This window comes from Marmota flaviventris, chromosome X (assembly GCF_047511675.1).
Source record: "Marmota flaviventris isolate mMarFla1 chromosome X, mMarFla1.hap1, whole genome shotgun sequence".
Lineage (NCBI taxonomy): Eukaryota > Metazoa > Chordata > Mammalia > Rodentia > Sciuridae > Marmota > Marmota flaviventris.
In genome coordinates this window covers 74,369,582-74,388,098 of record NC_092518.1, presented here as the reverse complement: position 1 = coordinate 74,388,098, position 18,517 = coordinate 74,369,582, and the positions used below count along the sequence as shown (strand labels likewise).

The 18,517-nt window shown below is 38.3% G+C and overlaps 1 protein-coding gene across 2 annotated transcripts in view; it reads right to left on the bottom strand.

Annotated features, from left to right (window-relative positions):
* The window catches only part of Sytl4 (synaptotagmin like 4), a 61,890-nt gene that overhangs the window by 1,666 nt on the left and 41,707 nt on the right, over positions 1-18,517 (bottom strand). For both annotated transcript variants that reach the window (XM_071606279.1, XM_071606280.1), the window contains 11 exons: positions 18,264-18,365; positions 17,686-17,761; positions 15,335-15,425; positions 15,117-15,220; positions 14,220-14,387; positions 10,897-11,075; positions 10,259-10,361; positions 9,558-9,719; positions 5,026-5,134; positions 2,834-2,933; positions 1,871-2,079 (listed from right to left, as the gene is read on the bottom strand). In XM_071606279.1, the coding sequence (XP_071462380.1) occupies positions 1,871-2,079; positions 2,834-2,933; positions 5,026-5,134; positions 9,558-9,719; positions 10,259-10,361; positions 10,897-11,075; positions 14,220-14,387; positions 15,117-15,220; positions 15,335-15,425; positions 17,686-17,761; positions 18,264-18,365 (1,403 nt within the window). The remainder of the gene's footprint in view (positions 1-1,870; positions 2,080-2,833; positions 2,934-5,025; positions 5,135-9,557; positions 9,720-10,258; positions 10,362-10,896; positions 11,076-14,219; positions 14,388-15,116; positions 15,221-15,334; positions 15,426-17,685; positions 17,762-18,263; positions 18,366-18,517) is intronic.

Genomic DNA, 18,517 nt, shown 5'->3' with positions numbered 1-18,517 from the left:
CTGAGGAGAAATACCAGAGAAGGCTGACCAGAGACCCCACTGCTTGACTCATCAATGATGGGTCATACAGCAAGGGTAGCTGCTCCAAAGAAAATGTGCTATGAAAATGGACTGATGGGGACAGCAATCTGAGAAGTATTCCCTATCGATCCTGCTCAGATATTTCTGTGCTCCTGAGACTATAAGGAGATTTTGGGTTGATGAAACAGTACTACAAATACCACAGGGTCACTAGAGACTTCTTATTCAGAGGATGATACAGAGCTCTGGTGTCTGGTGCCAATGCCAGAGCATTTGTCCTTCTATTATTTCCAAATGGATTTGAATTTTTAAAAATCTGAACAACTTTTTCTCTAGCTGTAGACTCCAGCCTAAAGTTAGATGTGGCATCATTCCTATTCTTTTGTCCATTCATCCTTTTAATAAATATTTACTGAGTACCTACTATGTGCCAGGTATTCTTATAGCCTCCGGAGATACAATGATGAAGAAAGCAGAAAAATCACCCTGCCTTCAGGCAGCTTTAATTTGAATTAAAAAAGAAAATTAACAAAAGATTGTGAGGATAATGTTATGAAGTAAATCAGCAGGGGGATTTAGAGTGTCTGGATTAGGACCTACTGTAGAACGAATGGTCTGAGGAACTCTTGGTGAGTTAAGACCTAAAGGATAAGAAGCAGCCAGTCTTTCCAGACAGAAGAAACAATAATTTCAAAGGTTCTGAGGTGGAAATGAGCTTGGTATATTTGGAGAAAAGAACTAAATTAGCATGGTTGGAGCACTGTGAGCAGGTGGGAGAGTGATATGAGAAGGATCAGAAAGAACAGAGGGTCCATATTATACCAGGGCTTATAGGCTTGGTATACACCCCTATTGTTTTATAAATATGATAACAAGTCACTGAATAGTTTTAATCAGGAGACTGACATGCTTAGCTTATATGTGTAAAACACCATTCTAGATGCTTTATGTTAGTTATTAATAAACAAGTAATATTTAAGGTCATGGGAATGCAGATTGTGGAGAGAGAAAAGAAGAGGACCTGAGACTAAGCCCCAAGAAATACTTGTATTTAGATTTTGAGTATAGAATGAGGAACCCACAAAGAAAACTGAGAAGTGAAAATCAGTTCGTTGAAAAGGAATCAAAGAGTATAAAATCAATAGAAGTATTTCAGGAAAAAGGGAGTGATCTTCTATGTTAAATAGTGCTAAAAATTCTAGTGAGATGAAAACAATACTTTGACATGCAAACAAAGAAAAGTTGAGGAAGTAGAAACCATTATTTTTAAGAAATTAGAGAGGGGACATGTAGTCAAGAAAAGGTTTATTTTTATTTAATAAGATTTGGAAACACCAGAGCATATCTGTATTCACCTTCAACAGGTAGGGAGAATGAAACTTACCATATGGGAGAGATGGAGATTACAGAAGTGAGGTCATTGAGAAGGGGAGAGGGTGGTACAGAACACAGAGAGAGATTAGCTTTTACAAGTGAGAACCTTTTACTCATTGTAACAGGATAGAATATGGCATTATACATATAGATATATAGGTAGGTTTGTAGATTGTGTGTGTTTGTGTGGTTTGTAGATTGTGTGTGTGTGTGTGTGTGTGTGTGTGTGTGTGTGTGTAAGGATGATGGAGTTCCTGGCTATCAGCATCACATTTATCTATATACATAATATCAATGAGTTCTGCCTTGCTCTAGGCCTGGCACATAGAATGTACACAACAAATATTTGTTGAGTGTCATCTGAAAGGAAAGAAGATAAGTCCCATCATAGAGGAGCTTTGTGTTTCTGGGGGTGGGAGGTGCTGGGAGTGAAATAGATAAGAGACAACTGAAGATGGAGGAAGAAAACTCTCACCAGTGCCAACACCTAGTCTGACCCCTCCCAGGAAATCATTGCTGGCCAGGGGCTCCCGGTCCCACACAGTAAGTTCCAAGCACATGTGTTGTAGATCTTCCAGCCTCACACCATTGTAGACAAATGTATGGTTGTAGTGGGGATTCAGGGTCTTCTTCATCACTGGAGTTTTACGCTTGCTGGCCTTGTTCCTCGTAGGAAGGAGGTATCTGGCAGAGGGTGGGGAATAATCAACACCTACTCAAAGCTTGGCAGAATGTGTCTAAATTCCTCTTTCCCCTACCACAAGCCTAGCCCAGGAAGGTGAGTCAACACCTAGATCCATGTGCATGCACCCCTCCTTTGAATCTGTTGAAGCAGAGTTCCTCCTCTCCCCACTAGATACTTCCCCTGATTTAATTCCTTTAACTTGGAGAGAAAATGAATATATTATTAGTCAGGCTTTGTCTATGCTCTACCAAAAATGAGTTTTATATATTTGCTTCCATTCCTCCTATGCAAGGTAAATAAAACAAATAGTAATATCTATTGATCTGGATTGGTTTGGTTTGACTTAGCTGAACATGATTTGCCAGAAAGCATGAGTCAGTGAGTGACCTATAATTTGGAGGGAGCTAGCATTGCTTAAAAATTATGGGGAACAAAGCACTGAGTCCCCATATCTAGTCAGGGAATACAGATTCTTACCTAGGAATAATTAAGAACATGAATCAGAAAAAAGTCAGAATCTATCTGTCTACCACCCTCTTTGCATATTAGCACCACAGCACAGTCCAAACTGAGTTCAAGCCAGTGCAAAGGTGGTAGTGGAGGTTTTTACATTACCTAATTTCAGAAACATAGTTGGTTCCTGAGGGTGGTAGGACACATAAGCAGAGTAACAACAGGGGAAGGTCAATTGGATTTCTCTGTTAACTATCTTATCTTGAAACTTCCTAGTTTGGTGCTGGTCCAGGGACTCACCCCTTGACAAAGCTGTCTGAAGTCCCTCCTGATTTGGCAGCTGTCAGATTCTTAGCTTCTTTGATCCATACCTGGAGCTCTCCCCCTTCACCACCTTTATCTGTAAGGAATGTTAGATATAGCAAGTGAGCCCCTGTACCTCCAGGTTTATCTTAAGATTGATCTGCATAGTCCTGAAGGTAGCAAGATCCATAAAACAACTGAACCATGCCTGACTTGTACTCTCAGTAACTAGCACAGTGCCTATAAGCAGTAGGTCCAACCTATAGCAATAAACACTTATTGAAAACTGGCTAGTGCCAGACACTACCTTAAGCATTTAATTCTCAAAACAATCCTATGAGATACACACTATTACTATCATTTTATAGATGATAAAATTGAAGCTTGGAGAAATAAAGTTTCCTGACATTTGCTGAATGATTTTAAAAAGAGCTGGGTTTGGTGGTGTACTTCTGAAAGCTGAGGCAGGAAAATGACAAATTCCAGGCAAGCCTTGGCAATTTATCAAAACCCTGCCATGTAGTTCAGTGTAGAGCACACTTGGTACAAAAAACATACAAAAATGAATGAAATAATTAAAAATTACAAAAAAGAGAATCCCTCTGTTTGACTTCTTGATCCCATCCTTACTTCACAGATCTAATCAAGCAATATCAATCAAAACCCCCATCACCACTTTAATATTTCTTCCTCTACTGATCCCTTCCCCTCAATCTAGATATATGCTAATTTCATGTCTTCTTTATTTAAAAATCCACTTAAAAGAAAACCTCCCCTCAACCTTATCTCTTCTTCCTCAGGCTATTCTCCATATTTCTCTTTTCTTTCACCATCAATCACCCTGGAGGGGAAAAGCCCACATTTACCACCTCTATTTCTTTGCCTCATGCACTCAACCTAGTTTCTAGTGAAATATGGTTTCTGCTTCCATGAATCAGTTGAAAATGCAATGAAATACCAATGAGCTGTGTCTTCTCAGTCCTCATCCAGCCTGAGCTCCTTGTAGTATTTTAGTACTGTTAATACTATCAACAACCCCGCCCTCTTCTTCCTGAATCTCTCTCCTGAAGTTTCTCTCTCAATAAACCCTACTTCACTGACATTTATTCCTCTCTTATCTAACTGTTGCTGTTCCCTGTGGTTACTTTCTTGCCTCTCATCTCTAGTCATTCTGCACACCCTCCTCCCAGACCTCATTGTTTCCTCAAATCTTCTAGATTAGCCCTTGCTGGAGGTATAATTTTAAGAACTCTGATTTCCCATTGCCAACAAATCAAGTTGAATTTACATTCAAAGCCCTTCTCATTGGGACTTGTCTCCAATCCCAGCCCCAGTCCCAAATAGACAAATATATACCATAACTCCAGCCCCACTGAATGAAGTCATTTACTCCCCAATATTCACACACAACCACACATTTCTCAGGCATTTTTAAAACCTATGCTCATGCTATCCCGTCTTCGGGGTATGTTCTTGTCTCCTTGTCCTCCCTCTTTTTCTGCCTGGCAAAATCTGAAGATCTAATTTCAATGTTAATGCTTCTTCAAAGCTTTCCTAAATGTAACTAGATAGAATTCATCACTCCTGTATCTGGGCGCCTTTTAGCACACGACTATCTTTCTTGCTAAGCTAACTGCCTCAAGGGAGAGCAAATATTATGTCTTATTCATCTACATGTCTGTAGTCACTAGCATACTGCTTGGCAAATTGGATAATTCTTCCTCACAGCCTTCAACTTCCTGTTTTTCATACTTTATTACCCTTTCCAACCACCATTCTCAGCCTCTAAGGTTTTGTTGTCTTTTGCCCTCTTAGCATCTTGCCATAGCTGGACCAAGACCAACTTAGTTTAATATCCTGAAAAATAATTTTACAAAATGAATGCCAAGGCCTGGGGTTGTAGCTCAGTGGTAGAGCGGTTGTCTCGCATGTGTGAGGAACTGACAAAGGTTTGATCCTCAGCACCACATAAAAATAAAAATAGAGATTCTTTTTAAATGAACACTAACCCTAAAACATGTAGAATATATACCTTTTCTACATTCTGGATGAAAATGTAGAAAAACCTTCTAGGGAAGAAGATCCAGGGAAGATCCCAGTCTAGTCTCTTCAACAGTGCCAGCACCAGTCTCATACAGATCCTGTGCAGAAGACTAAGAGCTAAATCTGGGGCCCCAAATAAAACTCACTTTTTTTCCTGTTGCCTCCAGCAGGGAGTTTGGAGGCTGGGATGTATTTCAATGAAACCACCAACTCTCCTTTGTGTAATGGTACACCAGTTGAAGACTCACCACTGATCTGAAACACAGGGAAACCCAACAGGTCAAGTCAGACTTCTCAGGAACTGTAGGGACTTCCCCCTGAAGGGATACTAAAAATATCCCTGAAGAATAGCTTCATGGCATAAGAGGATCCTTCTACTTCTGGATATAATCCAGGGTCCCTAGGCCATGTTCGCCACAGGCTTCTAAGGCAATTTCTTCCAGAAGAGAGGTAGAAGAACCAACAAAGGCTCTTCTACAATACTCACTATTGTGCCACTTTGGGAATACAATTTCCAGATTCTAATACTCTGGCCAGGCATGGTGGCACACACCTGTAATCCCAGCAAATTGGAAGGCTGAGGCAGGAGGATTGCAAGCTCAAAGCTAGCCTGAGCAATTTAGAGAGGCCCTAAGGACTTAGAGAGACTCTGTCTCAAAATAAAATGTGAAAAAAAGGGGTGCTGGGGGTGTGGCTCAGTAGTTAAGAAACCCTAGGTTCAATCCCCAGTACAAAAAAAATCAACCAATACTCTAAAAGGTCTGCCAGCACAGTTGCCATACAAACTCAGAAAGGATTGACACCATGATGAAGAATCTTGCTATCAGAATGGTCATTAATAGTCCCAAAGTGGAAACAATCAAAATATTAATCAATATAGTAAGGATTCAATGAGTGATTTTAATGCCTTCATGTGGCATATGGCATACAGTATTGAGAAAGTATGTAGACTTTGAAGGTGACAACTATGTCTGATGACCCAAGTATAAGTAAAGTAAGGTGGAGTGCCACTGCAGAAAAGAAACTACTCCTTTGGCTAACACCTTGAATGTGGACGTCCTGGGACTATCTGACAGGTTAAACCAGGAGTTACTTGGATGATTCTGGCTACAACTATATATCTTGGCTATGTGTCTATTGTCCCTTTATAGAAAATGATTTTTTCAGGTTAGATCTTAGCTGTAGGTAAGATGTACTTAATTATATGTCTACAAAATGTCTAACTTTTTAACTATTGGTTAAAAAGAAACCAAATTTTGTGATTTCATTTTTATTCTAACAAAAAGGAATACTGACATGTAAAGATCCCAAGACATACTATTAAGTCAATAAAGCAAGATGCAAAAAAAAACTCACTCGTATCAAAATGTACTCATGTGAATATATACATATACAAATAACGATGATTATCATCATCACTTTTTAAATATTTTTTTAGTTGTCAATGGACCTTTATTTGTTTATATGTGGTGCTGAGATTTGAACCCAGTGCCTCACACATGCTAGGCAAGCGCTCTACCACTGAGTTACAACCTCAGCCCTATTATCATCACTTTTATAGCACTTATAATGTGCCGACACTGTTACAAGCTTTTTTAAAAAATCATTTTGTTTGATCCTCAATACAGTCTCTATAGAAATGAGTTTATTATCCCCATTTTACAGGCTATGGAACAGAGGGATCAAGTAACTTGCCCAAGGTCACACATCTAATAATTGGCAGCACCAGGATTCAAATTCAGGCAGATTGGATCCAGAGTCAATGCTTTTAATCATTATATACTGCATAGTAAAACCCAGAAAGATCTGGACAAACATTTGTTTCTTCTAGGTAAGGTAGCAAAATGGGGAAAGGAAAGAAGAATTTTCCTTTTTATTCTATATTGATTTCTACAGTGTTTTTAAAAATGAAAATGGCATGTATCACTTGCATGGTTTTTAAATACAAAAGGTATTTTTTAAAAAAAAAAAAAGGGCATGTGGCATGAGAGTACACAGCCCAGTGGCAGAGAGCTCACCTAGCATGCACAAGGTCCTGGGTTCCATCCCAGCACCAAAAAAATAAAAGTGAGCTTAGAGACATTTGAGAGCAAGGTAGAACTCTGTCACAAGTTTCAAATATGCTGTATTTTCTAAAAATATGTATTATTATATTAATATTAATATAATATTATATTTCTTAACATTTGTCTCTACCATTAAAACCTAGATGCCATGAAGACAAGTTTCAAGTCTATTTTTGTTCATCCTAGTATGTCCAACCCTTAGTCAAAGTACCTGGGTGGATGGGGTTGTGGCTCAGTGGTAGAGCACTCACCTTGCACATGGAGGCCCTGGGTTTGATCCTCAGCACCACATAAAAACAAATAAATAAAATAAATGTATAAAAAATTAAAAAGTACCTGGTACATAGTAGGTACTCCATAAGTATTTATTTAATGAATTTATTGAGTGAATGAATGCATATCTGGGATGAGTAGCCTATCATCTCTGGCTTTGAGTGGCAGAATTGTTTTACTTTTTTTGGATCTTTCTACAAGAATCTCTTCTTTATGATTTGGCTTTCAGACCAGGAGCTCCTACAGACAGGAGGTACTCTTTCACCTGCTGGTATTCATTAGGGCTCCTTTTAACTATGCCCTCACCACTGAGCATAACCTATGGGGATTATGCTTTCCTACCATCTTAAACACCTAAAGCATTTGGCATGCAAGTCATTATCTCAGTTTGGATCAATGTAACACATATCCAGAATACACAAAGTTTAGTATATGAGAGAGATACAGAAGAATTGGGAGAGATATGCCAGCAAGACAAAATGGAATGGGAACAAATGAATTGTTGGGGCAAAAAAGAAAAAAAGAAAAACCCAAAAACAACAAATGTAGAATGTTTTAAATTAAAAGAGAGGCCTGGGGTTGTGGCTCAGTGGCACAGTGCTTGCATAGCATACACTGGGTTAGATTCTCAGCACCACATATAAATAAATAAAAATAAAGGTCCATCTACAACTAAAAATATATAAAATAAAGAAAATATATAATATGGGGATGATGTTTTGTTGTTTATAAAATGTCTACAGAACTTATTAATTTCTAAATTGTAAACTTCAGTGCCCTTAAAAATGGAAGTTTAGCATTAGCTAGAGACTAGCATATTTTTTCAGTAGTGCATTTTCATTGTGGACCAAAATATTTGCAAAGAGTATAGACCTCCATTTTAATGCAGCTTATTTTTTTTATGTAAGACATTTTTATTAACAGTAGTTCAGGATGGTTTATAGTGACTTTCCAATATAATATATATACTATAGGCCACTGATAGAATGATTTTCCTGCCAAATGTTTAAGAAAATCTAAATTTAACAAATTTAATAATAACATGTAGTAGCTGTGTTAATAACTGCTTTGTTGGTTTTTTAGTATTATTTTAAATGAAATCAATAGTATTAATGCTTTTAGGACAACAGCTATAAAATTATTTGATATACACTTCATTTGACTCAGCAATATAGATGTTATCAGTGTGATTTCTTTTTTTTCTCTTCCACATTTTTATTGATGCATTATAATTATTTGTGATAGTAAGATTCATTAACAGTATTTCTAAAAAATGAAATTCACTTTCTTTTTATACACTTTACATTGTTTTAATTTGCAATCACATGCATATAAATTCTTTTATGATTAATTCTCTTAACATGGTATAAAGCTCAAAAGTTTTTAAAAAGACATGTAGAGAAAGCTAAATCTTCCCTCCATCTCAGACTCCCTTCCTAGAAGCCATCACCATTACTAGTATTGTGTCTACTCTTCCAAAGATATCCTATATTCATATATTGTTTTAAATACTTAAATGTTATCATAAAAATTGTTGTTTTCATATAGTTCTGATAATGAAGAAGTTAATTAAGTTATTAACTTATCTGTTTTGGCAATTTTATCTAATCAGAATGACAGTAATCTATTGAACTGTCCATTATATGCCAGGTACTGACTGGTACTTCCCATACAACCTTGCAAAAGAGGAATAGTATTTTTGTCTTTATTTTATAGATGAAGAAATGGAGGCTCACAGAAGTTAGGTGACTTCCCTAAGTTAATTTATAAGTTAAGTGACACCTAGCTGGCAAGTGACAGAACCAAGATTCCAATCCAGGTCTGCACTCAGATCCCAGGCACAATTATGCCACACTGCTACACTCTCACTTGAGGTGCCATCTCCAAAGTAAAATGTTCCCTAGCCTGTGTAAGCAACCAACAGTACAGAAATTGGAGCTCTATGAATTGCTTTATTTGCCACTTCTTTAGCAAGGTCAGCTTGGGAAAGGGGTGCAGATAAGGATACATCAAGCTTAGCAGGAAGAAAAGGTAAAAGTTAGGAATTTTAGGATAAACCCAGATTATGGAAGGTTAAGAGGCAAAGCCTGGAACATATATGAAAGACTTTTGAAGCAAATCCATGGCTATGTACTTTGCCTGCTTTACACAGAAAAGATTTCTCACCCTTGACATACAAGAGCTCCTGAAATTGCTGTCAAACTCAAAAATGCCATCAGGGTGTGCTAGAACTCTATAGTAGACTACATTCAAAACTGTTATCAACAGACCAGCAGAGGTCACTGCAGACAATTCTACCTCAGACCCAAGCTGTGGAAGCAATTGTTAAAGCCGACTACCTTTCCATGTAAAGGGAGACAATGATCCATTTTCTTATCAAGCTTCCAGGAATCCATCTGAACCTCCGCCTCTCCAAGGAAAGTGTTTCTGCCAAAACGACCATGATGCCAAACTGAAAACTGCAATGTTCTTTGGGCCAGGAGAGATTCTGGAATCTCATACTGTGAAGGGAAAGTAGAAGTCCAAGATGGTTAGTTAGTAGTAATTTATCAAAATAGATTTTTTTTTCCAAATCCTAAGTAACCCATACTTAAAGTCCATAGTCCTAAATATCAAATTACTTTAGTCCCTAAGAACTTTGAGTTTCCTCATCCAAAAAGCTTCAATTTACTCCATTTCACAAAAATCTACCACACTCCATGGGAAAACCTGGAAATTTAATTGATTTTTTTGTTGTTGTTGTTGAGTGAATAAGGACACTGGAGCATAAAAAAATAATTTCCAAGGAGACTATTTATTCCAAATAGCTTTTTAAAATGAAATTTTTGGCCACCTGAATCTCTAACCTTGCAATACTCCAAGAAAGCCAGATTACTTTTGTTCTCTTCTCTAAGAGGTCAGGATGTGAACAGATGCCTAGAGCAGATCCTCAGACACAAACATGGCTCACTGAAGCCCATGTCAACCAGCCATGTTGCAGAGGTATAGCTCTAGCCTAGCACATAAGACAGAACAAGGTCTTTCCCCTCTAGATACTTACCCTGAAGATTTCATCATACAGTGGATTGACAGTATCCCGTTTGATGCTAGTTTTTCTTTTCCCTTGGCGAGATTTATCAGGTAGAAGATAAGTCTTTACATATCTAGCAACCAAAGAGAGTACTGAGTAATTTGCTGTCTTTTCTCAAGCCTCTTCTTTCTTCCCTGCTCTCCATATAAATGTGCCATCATGAAATGCAATGTTAAAAATGCGGGTTGTGACTCAGTGGCAGAGCACTTGCCTTGCACATGTGAGGCACTGGGTTTAATTCTCAGCACCACATAAAATAAATAAACAAAAAAAGATATGTGTCCATCTATAACTAAAAAAAATTTAAATGTCACATTAAGCCTAGCAAGATATGCTATTCTTGCTTTTTCCCAGTCTTGAGCCCTTTCTTACACCCATCTATCCATTCCTCCAGGAAGTGATAACCTCAGTTCTAGAGTGCCCAGAGATGGGCTGGGGTTGTATCTCAGTGGTAGAGTATGTGAGGCACTGAGTTCCATCCTTAGCATTGCATAAATAAATAAATGTCCATCAACAACTGAAAAAAAATTTAAAAACAAGGCTGCCCAGACAAATGCCAAGGTCTAATCTATCATCTCAGAGCATCAGTTAAGTTCCAGAAGACTCACGGGTTAGAGCGTTTCTTGGCTTCATCAGCATAGGCCAGCTGGTGGCACTCCTTCACATGGATGACCAGAGTCTGTGTCTTCTGCTCAAACTTAAGGGAAAAGGCAATCTTGCCAGTCACAAAGATGTTCCCAAAATCACCAGCTTCACTATAGATGCTCATCATGCTGCCAATGGTACTCTGAAGATAAAACACCCACAAATGTCTGAGGAAGGCACACTCTGACACCCACAATGCTCACACTTCCATCACAATAAAGTCACAGTCATCGAACAAAACAAAATGTCAGAAGCTCCTTCAAGGAGAAAATATAGCAGTCCTTTACCTAGAGGATGAGTCACAGCTAGCAGCACACTCACAATTGTTCAGGTTAATAAATTAGTTTGTGGCTCACCTAGGCTTTTAGCTTCTCTTTTCCCCTCCTTTTACACATTTGATTGTTAATTTTTCACTTGCCCCAGAAAGTGTGCAAGGAGTAGAGGTAAGGTGCAATTAAGTCTATTTATAGTTTGTGTTATATATGTTAAACCATTGGGGCTGTGGCTCAGTGGTAGAGTGCTTGCCTAGCATGTGTGAGGCACTGGATTCAATCCTCAGCACCACATCAAAATAAAATAAAGGTATCATGTCCATCTACAAGTAAAAAAAAATTAAGAAAACTTTGGCTAGAAGAGGTTAGTTACTAATTTAAATAACATGCCTTTATTATCTACATTATCTCTATTAAAACCTATACAGAAAAGAGACTGCCAGAATTGGGTGCAGGGATAGGGAGGAAATACCACCTGAAATACAAAGGCATTTTCCTCTCTGGTAGTGATTAGCTGTGTGGGCCTGACATTCTCTTCCTGTGTATGAGTGTGAAACTACTCACCCTTGTTCCCAACTGTTTCCCCTAAATAATATCAATCTTTATATGCATGATAGAACTAGGCCCATTTTTTTTGCTTTGCTTTTGTTGGTGCATTATAGTTGTAAATATTATGTGGGGTTCATTTTCATATAATCATACATGCATGGAATTTAAGTTACCCTGTTTCCGTCCCCAGTGCCTACCCCTTTATCTCTACTCCCCCCTTTTCTATTCCCCTTCTTCTACTCTACTAGTCTACTTTGCATATATATATACATATATATATATATATATATATATATATATATATACATATACATATGTATACATATATATATACATATACATATGTATATATATATAAACAGTGAACAGTGATGACAAATAAGATCACCTGAATCTTAGTCCCATACACACACACACACACACACACACACACACACATATACTGGAGATTGATTGGTGTTGATGAGTGCAGGGAAGGGAAACAACCTTCACAGCATCTCCTACAAAAATAGCTTTCTTTCTGGGAAGCCAGAAATGGGGAAATATATAAAAATAAAAATTCTTACATATGTGTTTACATGAAATCTCAAAGCTTTGCAACAATTATGGTTTCCACTAAAGGAAAATATTCATTTTTGAAGTTTATCTTTTTTGGTGGGGTGGATACCGGGGATTGAACTTAGGGGCTCTCGACCACTGAACCGCACCTCCAGCCCTATTTTGTATTTTATTTAGAGACAGGGTCTCACTGAATTGCTTAGTGCCTCACTAAATTGCTGAGGCTGGCTTTGAACTCACGATCCTCCTGTCTCAGCCTCCTAAACTGCTGGGATTACAGGTGTGTGCCACCATGCCTGGCTCATTTATATTTTTTAATTGTTGCTTTATAGATACGCATAAAAGTGGAATTCACTGTGGCATATTTATAAATGCACATAGGGTGATTTTGTCATATTCATTCTGCATTTCCTTCCCTTTCCCATCCTTCCTCATTCCACCTCAATCTCTTTCAACTCTACTGATCATACCTCTTTCTTTATGAGATCCAACATGCCCCCTCCTTTTCTCTCTTACTTTACTCTAGCTTGGCTTTCTGAATCTGGCTTATTTAACTTAGCATGGTGTTCTCTAGTCCCATCCAAGTACCGGCATATGTGATAATTTCATTCTTTGTAGCTGAGTAAAACTCCATTGTGTATACATACAACATTTTCTTACTCCATTCCTCTATCGATGGGCACCTGGTCTGGTTCCATAACTTGGCTATTGTGAATTATACTACTCTAACCATTGATGTGGCTATATCACTATAGTATACTGATTTTAGTTCTTTAGGATATATACCAAGGAGTGGGATAGCTGGGTAATATGGTGGTTCCACTTCTAGTTTTCGGAGGAATCTCCATACTGCTTTCCAGTATGGCTATACTAATGTGCAGTCCTACCAACAATGTATGAGAGTACTTTTTACACCACACCCTTTCCAGAAATTATCATTCTTTGTATTCTTGATGATTACAATTCTAACTGGGGTGAGATGAAATCTCAGTGTAGTTTTGATTTGCAATTCCCTGATTGCTAGGGATGTTGAACATTTTCTCATGTATTTGAGTTGCTTCTTTTGAGAAATGTCTGTTTAGTTATTTTGCCCATTTTATTGATTAGGGGGTTTTTTTGGTGTTAAGTTTTTTGAGTTCTTTATATATTCTAGATATTAATCCCCTATCGGAAGAGTAGGTAGCAAAGATTTTCTCCCATTTTGTAGGCTTTCTCTTCAGGCTCTTAATATTTCCTTTGCTGGGTAGAAGCTTTTTAATTTCATACTGTCCCACTTACTGACTCTTGGTTTTATTTCTTGCAATTTCAGGGTCTTTTAAGGAATTCAGTGCCTGCACCAATATAATGAAGTGCTGACCCTAAGTTAGGCCCTGATTCTTAAACATCATTTTAACTTCATGATCCTGACTGGTACCATGATCCTTAACCATACCCTGATGCCAACTAAACCTGCCAGAGCTCTTGTCATGATACTCACTTCTTTTTAATGTGAAAATCTGGAGTGGGCTATGATGAAGAAATCTGTTCTTGCTCATTTCATAGCTGAGTACTACTTAAAGGGAGAAGTTATAGTTACTGTTCACAAAGCTATATAGCCATACTGACCTAATGTAATAATATCCAGGGTATAGATAGGTTCAGGAAGTCATGTAGATATACACTAAGCATAAGACCATGACCATATAGTCCCAGCTGCTTTGGGTTTGTGAAGGTATAGTACATCTTTGCTTGTATGGCAGAAAAAGCCCATTCATTCACCTCATGGTTAAGGATAAGTACAAACAAATGCATCTGCTTTACCTGGAAAAGGCATCTAAGCTGATTTTTGCCAGGTACTGAGTCTGCTCTAGGGAGTGTCTTCTTTCCTTCCTGGAAGTGTCTCTAACCACAGAACTAACAGAACTTACCATGGAGGATCCACTTTGCATGCTGCTTCTGGCTAGTTTCTGGCGATGCAACTTCACCAGGTGGTCAATGTCTTCTTCTTCTTCTTCTTCTTCTTCTTCTTCTTCTTCTTCTTCTTCTTCTTCTTCTTCTTCTTCTGCTATTGCTTCTGATTCTGCCTCTTTTTCTTCCTGGAGCAGTAAATATAGATTAAGAATTAATAAAAATAATACCAGGGTGCAGGGGCACATGCCTGTAATCCCAGGGTCTCTGGAGGCTGAGGCAGGAGGATCGTGAGTTCAAACCCAGCCTCAGCAAAAGTGAGGCACTAAGCAACTCAGTGAGACCCTGTCTCTAAAGAAAATACAAAATAAGGCTGGGGATGTGGCTCAGTGGTGAAGTGCCCCTGAGTTCAATCCCTGGTATCCACCCCCCAAAAAAAGATAAACTTCAAAAACTAATATCTTTCCTTTAATGGAAACCTTAATTGTTGCAAAGTTCTGAGATTTCATGTAAACACATATGCAAGTATTTTTATTTTGATATGGTACCCCATTTCTGGCTTCCCAGAAAGAAAGCCATTTTATCATATTTAAAAAAGAATAAGATATAATTACTTAACATTTTTATAGGAAATATAACTCTTTTCCATTCAACTACTTCAACCCATCCATCCCTTTACATTTTTGAAATAAGTATTTATTTGAGCACTTAACTATATAGCAGGATATTAGAAGATAACAGAGAAAACAGTTATTTCCTTTAAGCAAAACAGGAATTGGATTTACTTCAGAAATTGGGGGCAATCAACATTCATGTTGCATTTTAAACAGATTGACTGAAAACAAGTACTAAAATCACCTCTACATTTAAAAAAAAGATGAATGTATTGGCCAAATTAAATATATAATAGTACTTACCATATCCACGTTGAGGCCTGGGACAGATTTGCTTCTGTCTCCCAAGGAGCCACTTTCATGCCCCATATCTTCTGGGCGCAGATCTATCACAGATTTAGTGCATTCTGAGTGGAAGACCAAAAACCCAAATCAAAAGAGACCCACTCTACTCCATAACAAGAGCCCAGAAAGGATATTCAGAATTTCAGTCCTGAAGGCTATAAAGGGAAACTGGCTACCTGAAGGCCTGAGGATTTTTCTGGTGTTCTTCTTGAATATCATTTCACCCTCATCAACAGGTACCACATTTTGACCCCCTGAATGAATTTCCTAGGAAAGAATAAGGACAAAAACAATGCTAAGCAGGAAGTGTGAATCAGGCAGTATAGCGATACCAGACTTCAAACTATACTACAGAGCAATAGTAACACAAACAGCATGGTACTGGTACCAAAACAGGCGGGTGGACCAATGGTACAGAATAGAAGACACAGAAACCAATCCACAAAACTACAACTATCTTATATTTGATAAAGGGGCTAAAAGCATGCAATGGAGGAAGGAGGAAGGATAGCATCTTCAACAAATGGTGCTGGGAAAACTGGAAATCCATATGCAACAAAATGAAACTGAATCCCTTTCTGTCGCCATGCACAAAAGTTAATTCAAAATGGATCAAGGAGCTTGATATCAAATCAGAGACACGGCGTCTGATAGAAGAAAAACTTGGCTACAATCTACATACTGTGGGGTCGGGCTCCAAATTCCTCAATAGGACACCCATAGTACAAGAGTTAATAACTAGAATCAACAAATGGGACTTACTCAAACTAAAAAGTTTTTTCTCAGCAAAAGAAACAATAAGAGAGGTAAATAGGGAGCCTACATCCTGGGAACAAATCTTTACTCCTCACACTTCAGATAGAGCCCTAATATCCAGAGTATACAAAGAACTCAAAAAATTAGACAATAAGATAACAAATAACCCAATCAACAAATGGGCCAAGGACCTGAACAGACACTTCTCAGAGGAGGACATACAATCAATCAACAAGTACATGAAAAAATGCTCACCATCTCTAGCAGTCAGAGAAATGCAAATCAAAAACACCCTAAGATACCATCTTACTCCAGTAAGATTGGCAGCCATTATGAAGTCAAACAACAACAAGTGCTGGCGAGGATGTGGGGAAAAGGGTACACTTGTACATTGCTGGTGGGACTGCAAATTGGTGCAGCCAATTTGGAAAACAGTATGGAGAATTCTTGGAAAGCTGGGAATGGAACCACCATTTGACCCAGCTATTCCCCTTCTCGGTCTATTCCCTAAAGACCTAAAAAGAGCATGCTACAGGGACACTGCTACATCGATGTTCATAGCAGCACAATTCACAATAGCAAGACTGTGGAACCAACCTAGATGTCCTTCAATAGACGAATGGATTAAAAAAATATGGCATTTATACACAATGGAGTATTACTCTGCATTAAAAAATGACACAATCATAGAATTTGCAGGGAAATGGATGGCATTAGAGCAGATTATGCTAAGTGAAGCTAGCCAATCCCTAAAAAACAAATGCCAAATGTCTTCTTTGATATAAGGAGAGTAACTAAGAACAGAGTAGGGACGAAGAGCATGAGAAGAAGATTAACATTAAACAGGGATGAGAGGTGGGAGGGAAAGGGAGAGAGAAGGGAAATTGCATGGAAATGGAAGGAGACCCTCAGTGTTATACAAAATTACATACAAGAGGAAGTGAGGGGAAAGGGAAAAATAATACAAGGGGGAGAAATGAATGACAGTAGAAGGGGTAGAGAGAGAAGAGGGGAGGGGAGGGGAGGGGGGATAGTAGAGGATAGGAAAGGCAGCAGAACACAACAGACACTAGTATGGCAATATGCAAATCAATGGATGTGTAACTGATGTGATTCTGCAATCTGTATACGGGGTTAAAAATGGGAGTTCATAACCCACTTGAATCAAAGTGTGAAATATGATATATCAAGAACTATGTAATGTTTTGAACAACCAACAATAAAAATTAAAAGAAAAAGAATAAGGGAAATAAAATGGAAAAGGATATTTGGGCAGGTGGTAGGAACGAGTAAGAAAGGATAGCATGAAGTAGAATAAGCTTCAGATTTTCAGTCAACTATGACAAACTTACAAGAAAGATTAAATGTATGGAAGTACTACAAAACCTATTTTCTCATGCATTTCAACTAAACCCTTAGGAAATGCTCCAAGATGAATCTGAAGTAAAATTTGTTTAGCTGAATTTCTGATTTGAATTTGGCCTGAGGGGGCTGGGGTTGTGTGTCAGTGCTGGAGCACTTGCCTAGCATGTGTGAGACACTAGGTTCGATTCTCAGCACTACATACAAATAAATAAAATAAAGGACCATTGACAACTAAATACTAATAAATGAATAAATAAATTTGGCCTGAGTAAAGAAAGAAGGAAAGAAAGAATAGAGGAGAGGAGATGAGAGGGGAAAGAAAGGAAAGAAGGAAAGAAGTTCTGGAGGGAGGGAGGAAGAGGGAGGAAGGGAAAGAAGAGAAGGAAAGACAAATAGCCTGGTTTACCTTTTCAACTTGAGATTTAGGGGAAGACATCTTCTTCCATTCTGGAAAGAGGCCAGATTTATCCAGAGAGTCTCTCCTGGAGGCAGATTCAGAAGTTAGAACTAAGTTACCTCCTCCCCTTCCTCTTTTAATCAGGACTCAAAGCTCTAGCAAGGAGGGAGAGTCACTGGCTTGGGGTCATCATAGTAACCAAATCCAAAAAATACACTTCATATCTGATTTACCTTGAAGGAATGCAGAAGATCAAATATCCAACTTTATACAAACACAAACACTCACACTCCCATTCCTAAGGGGCAGTGGCATCAATTGCTTCTGGGCTAGGAAGAATCCTCCAAGGTACAGCAGACTGGGGAACTTAACACACTCCAGGAAGCTATACCCAGAGCTAAATCAGTAGAAGACCTACTGAAAGACTTCTGGGGAGAAAATACTGCATTCGATTTCCTGAGGACAGAAATCAGGAACACTCAAGGCATAGGAAACATGCATTCTGATGCTAGAGAACAAAATGGGAACTTAGGTTGAGCAGAGGTAAGGGAAGTGGGAAATAGTAAGGAAAATGGGGGAAACCCAACCTGGAGGTGCTGTCTGAGTCAGCTGTGTAGCTATCCAAACTCTCACTCTCAGCCTCTATCACACTCTTTCCACTTTTCTGCTTTGGCACTTCGAATGGCATGCTAGAATAAAAACAAAGAGTCAATATTTAAAGGAAATCAGCTCTCCTGCCTCCAGTAGGACCTCCTTTCTAATAATTCATTCACTACTGTAGCCTAAGTGATTTTTCTCAAATAAGTATGAGTAGATTGTAAAAACTTCACAGGTTCCCTAT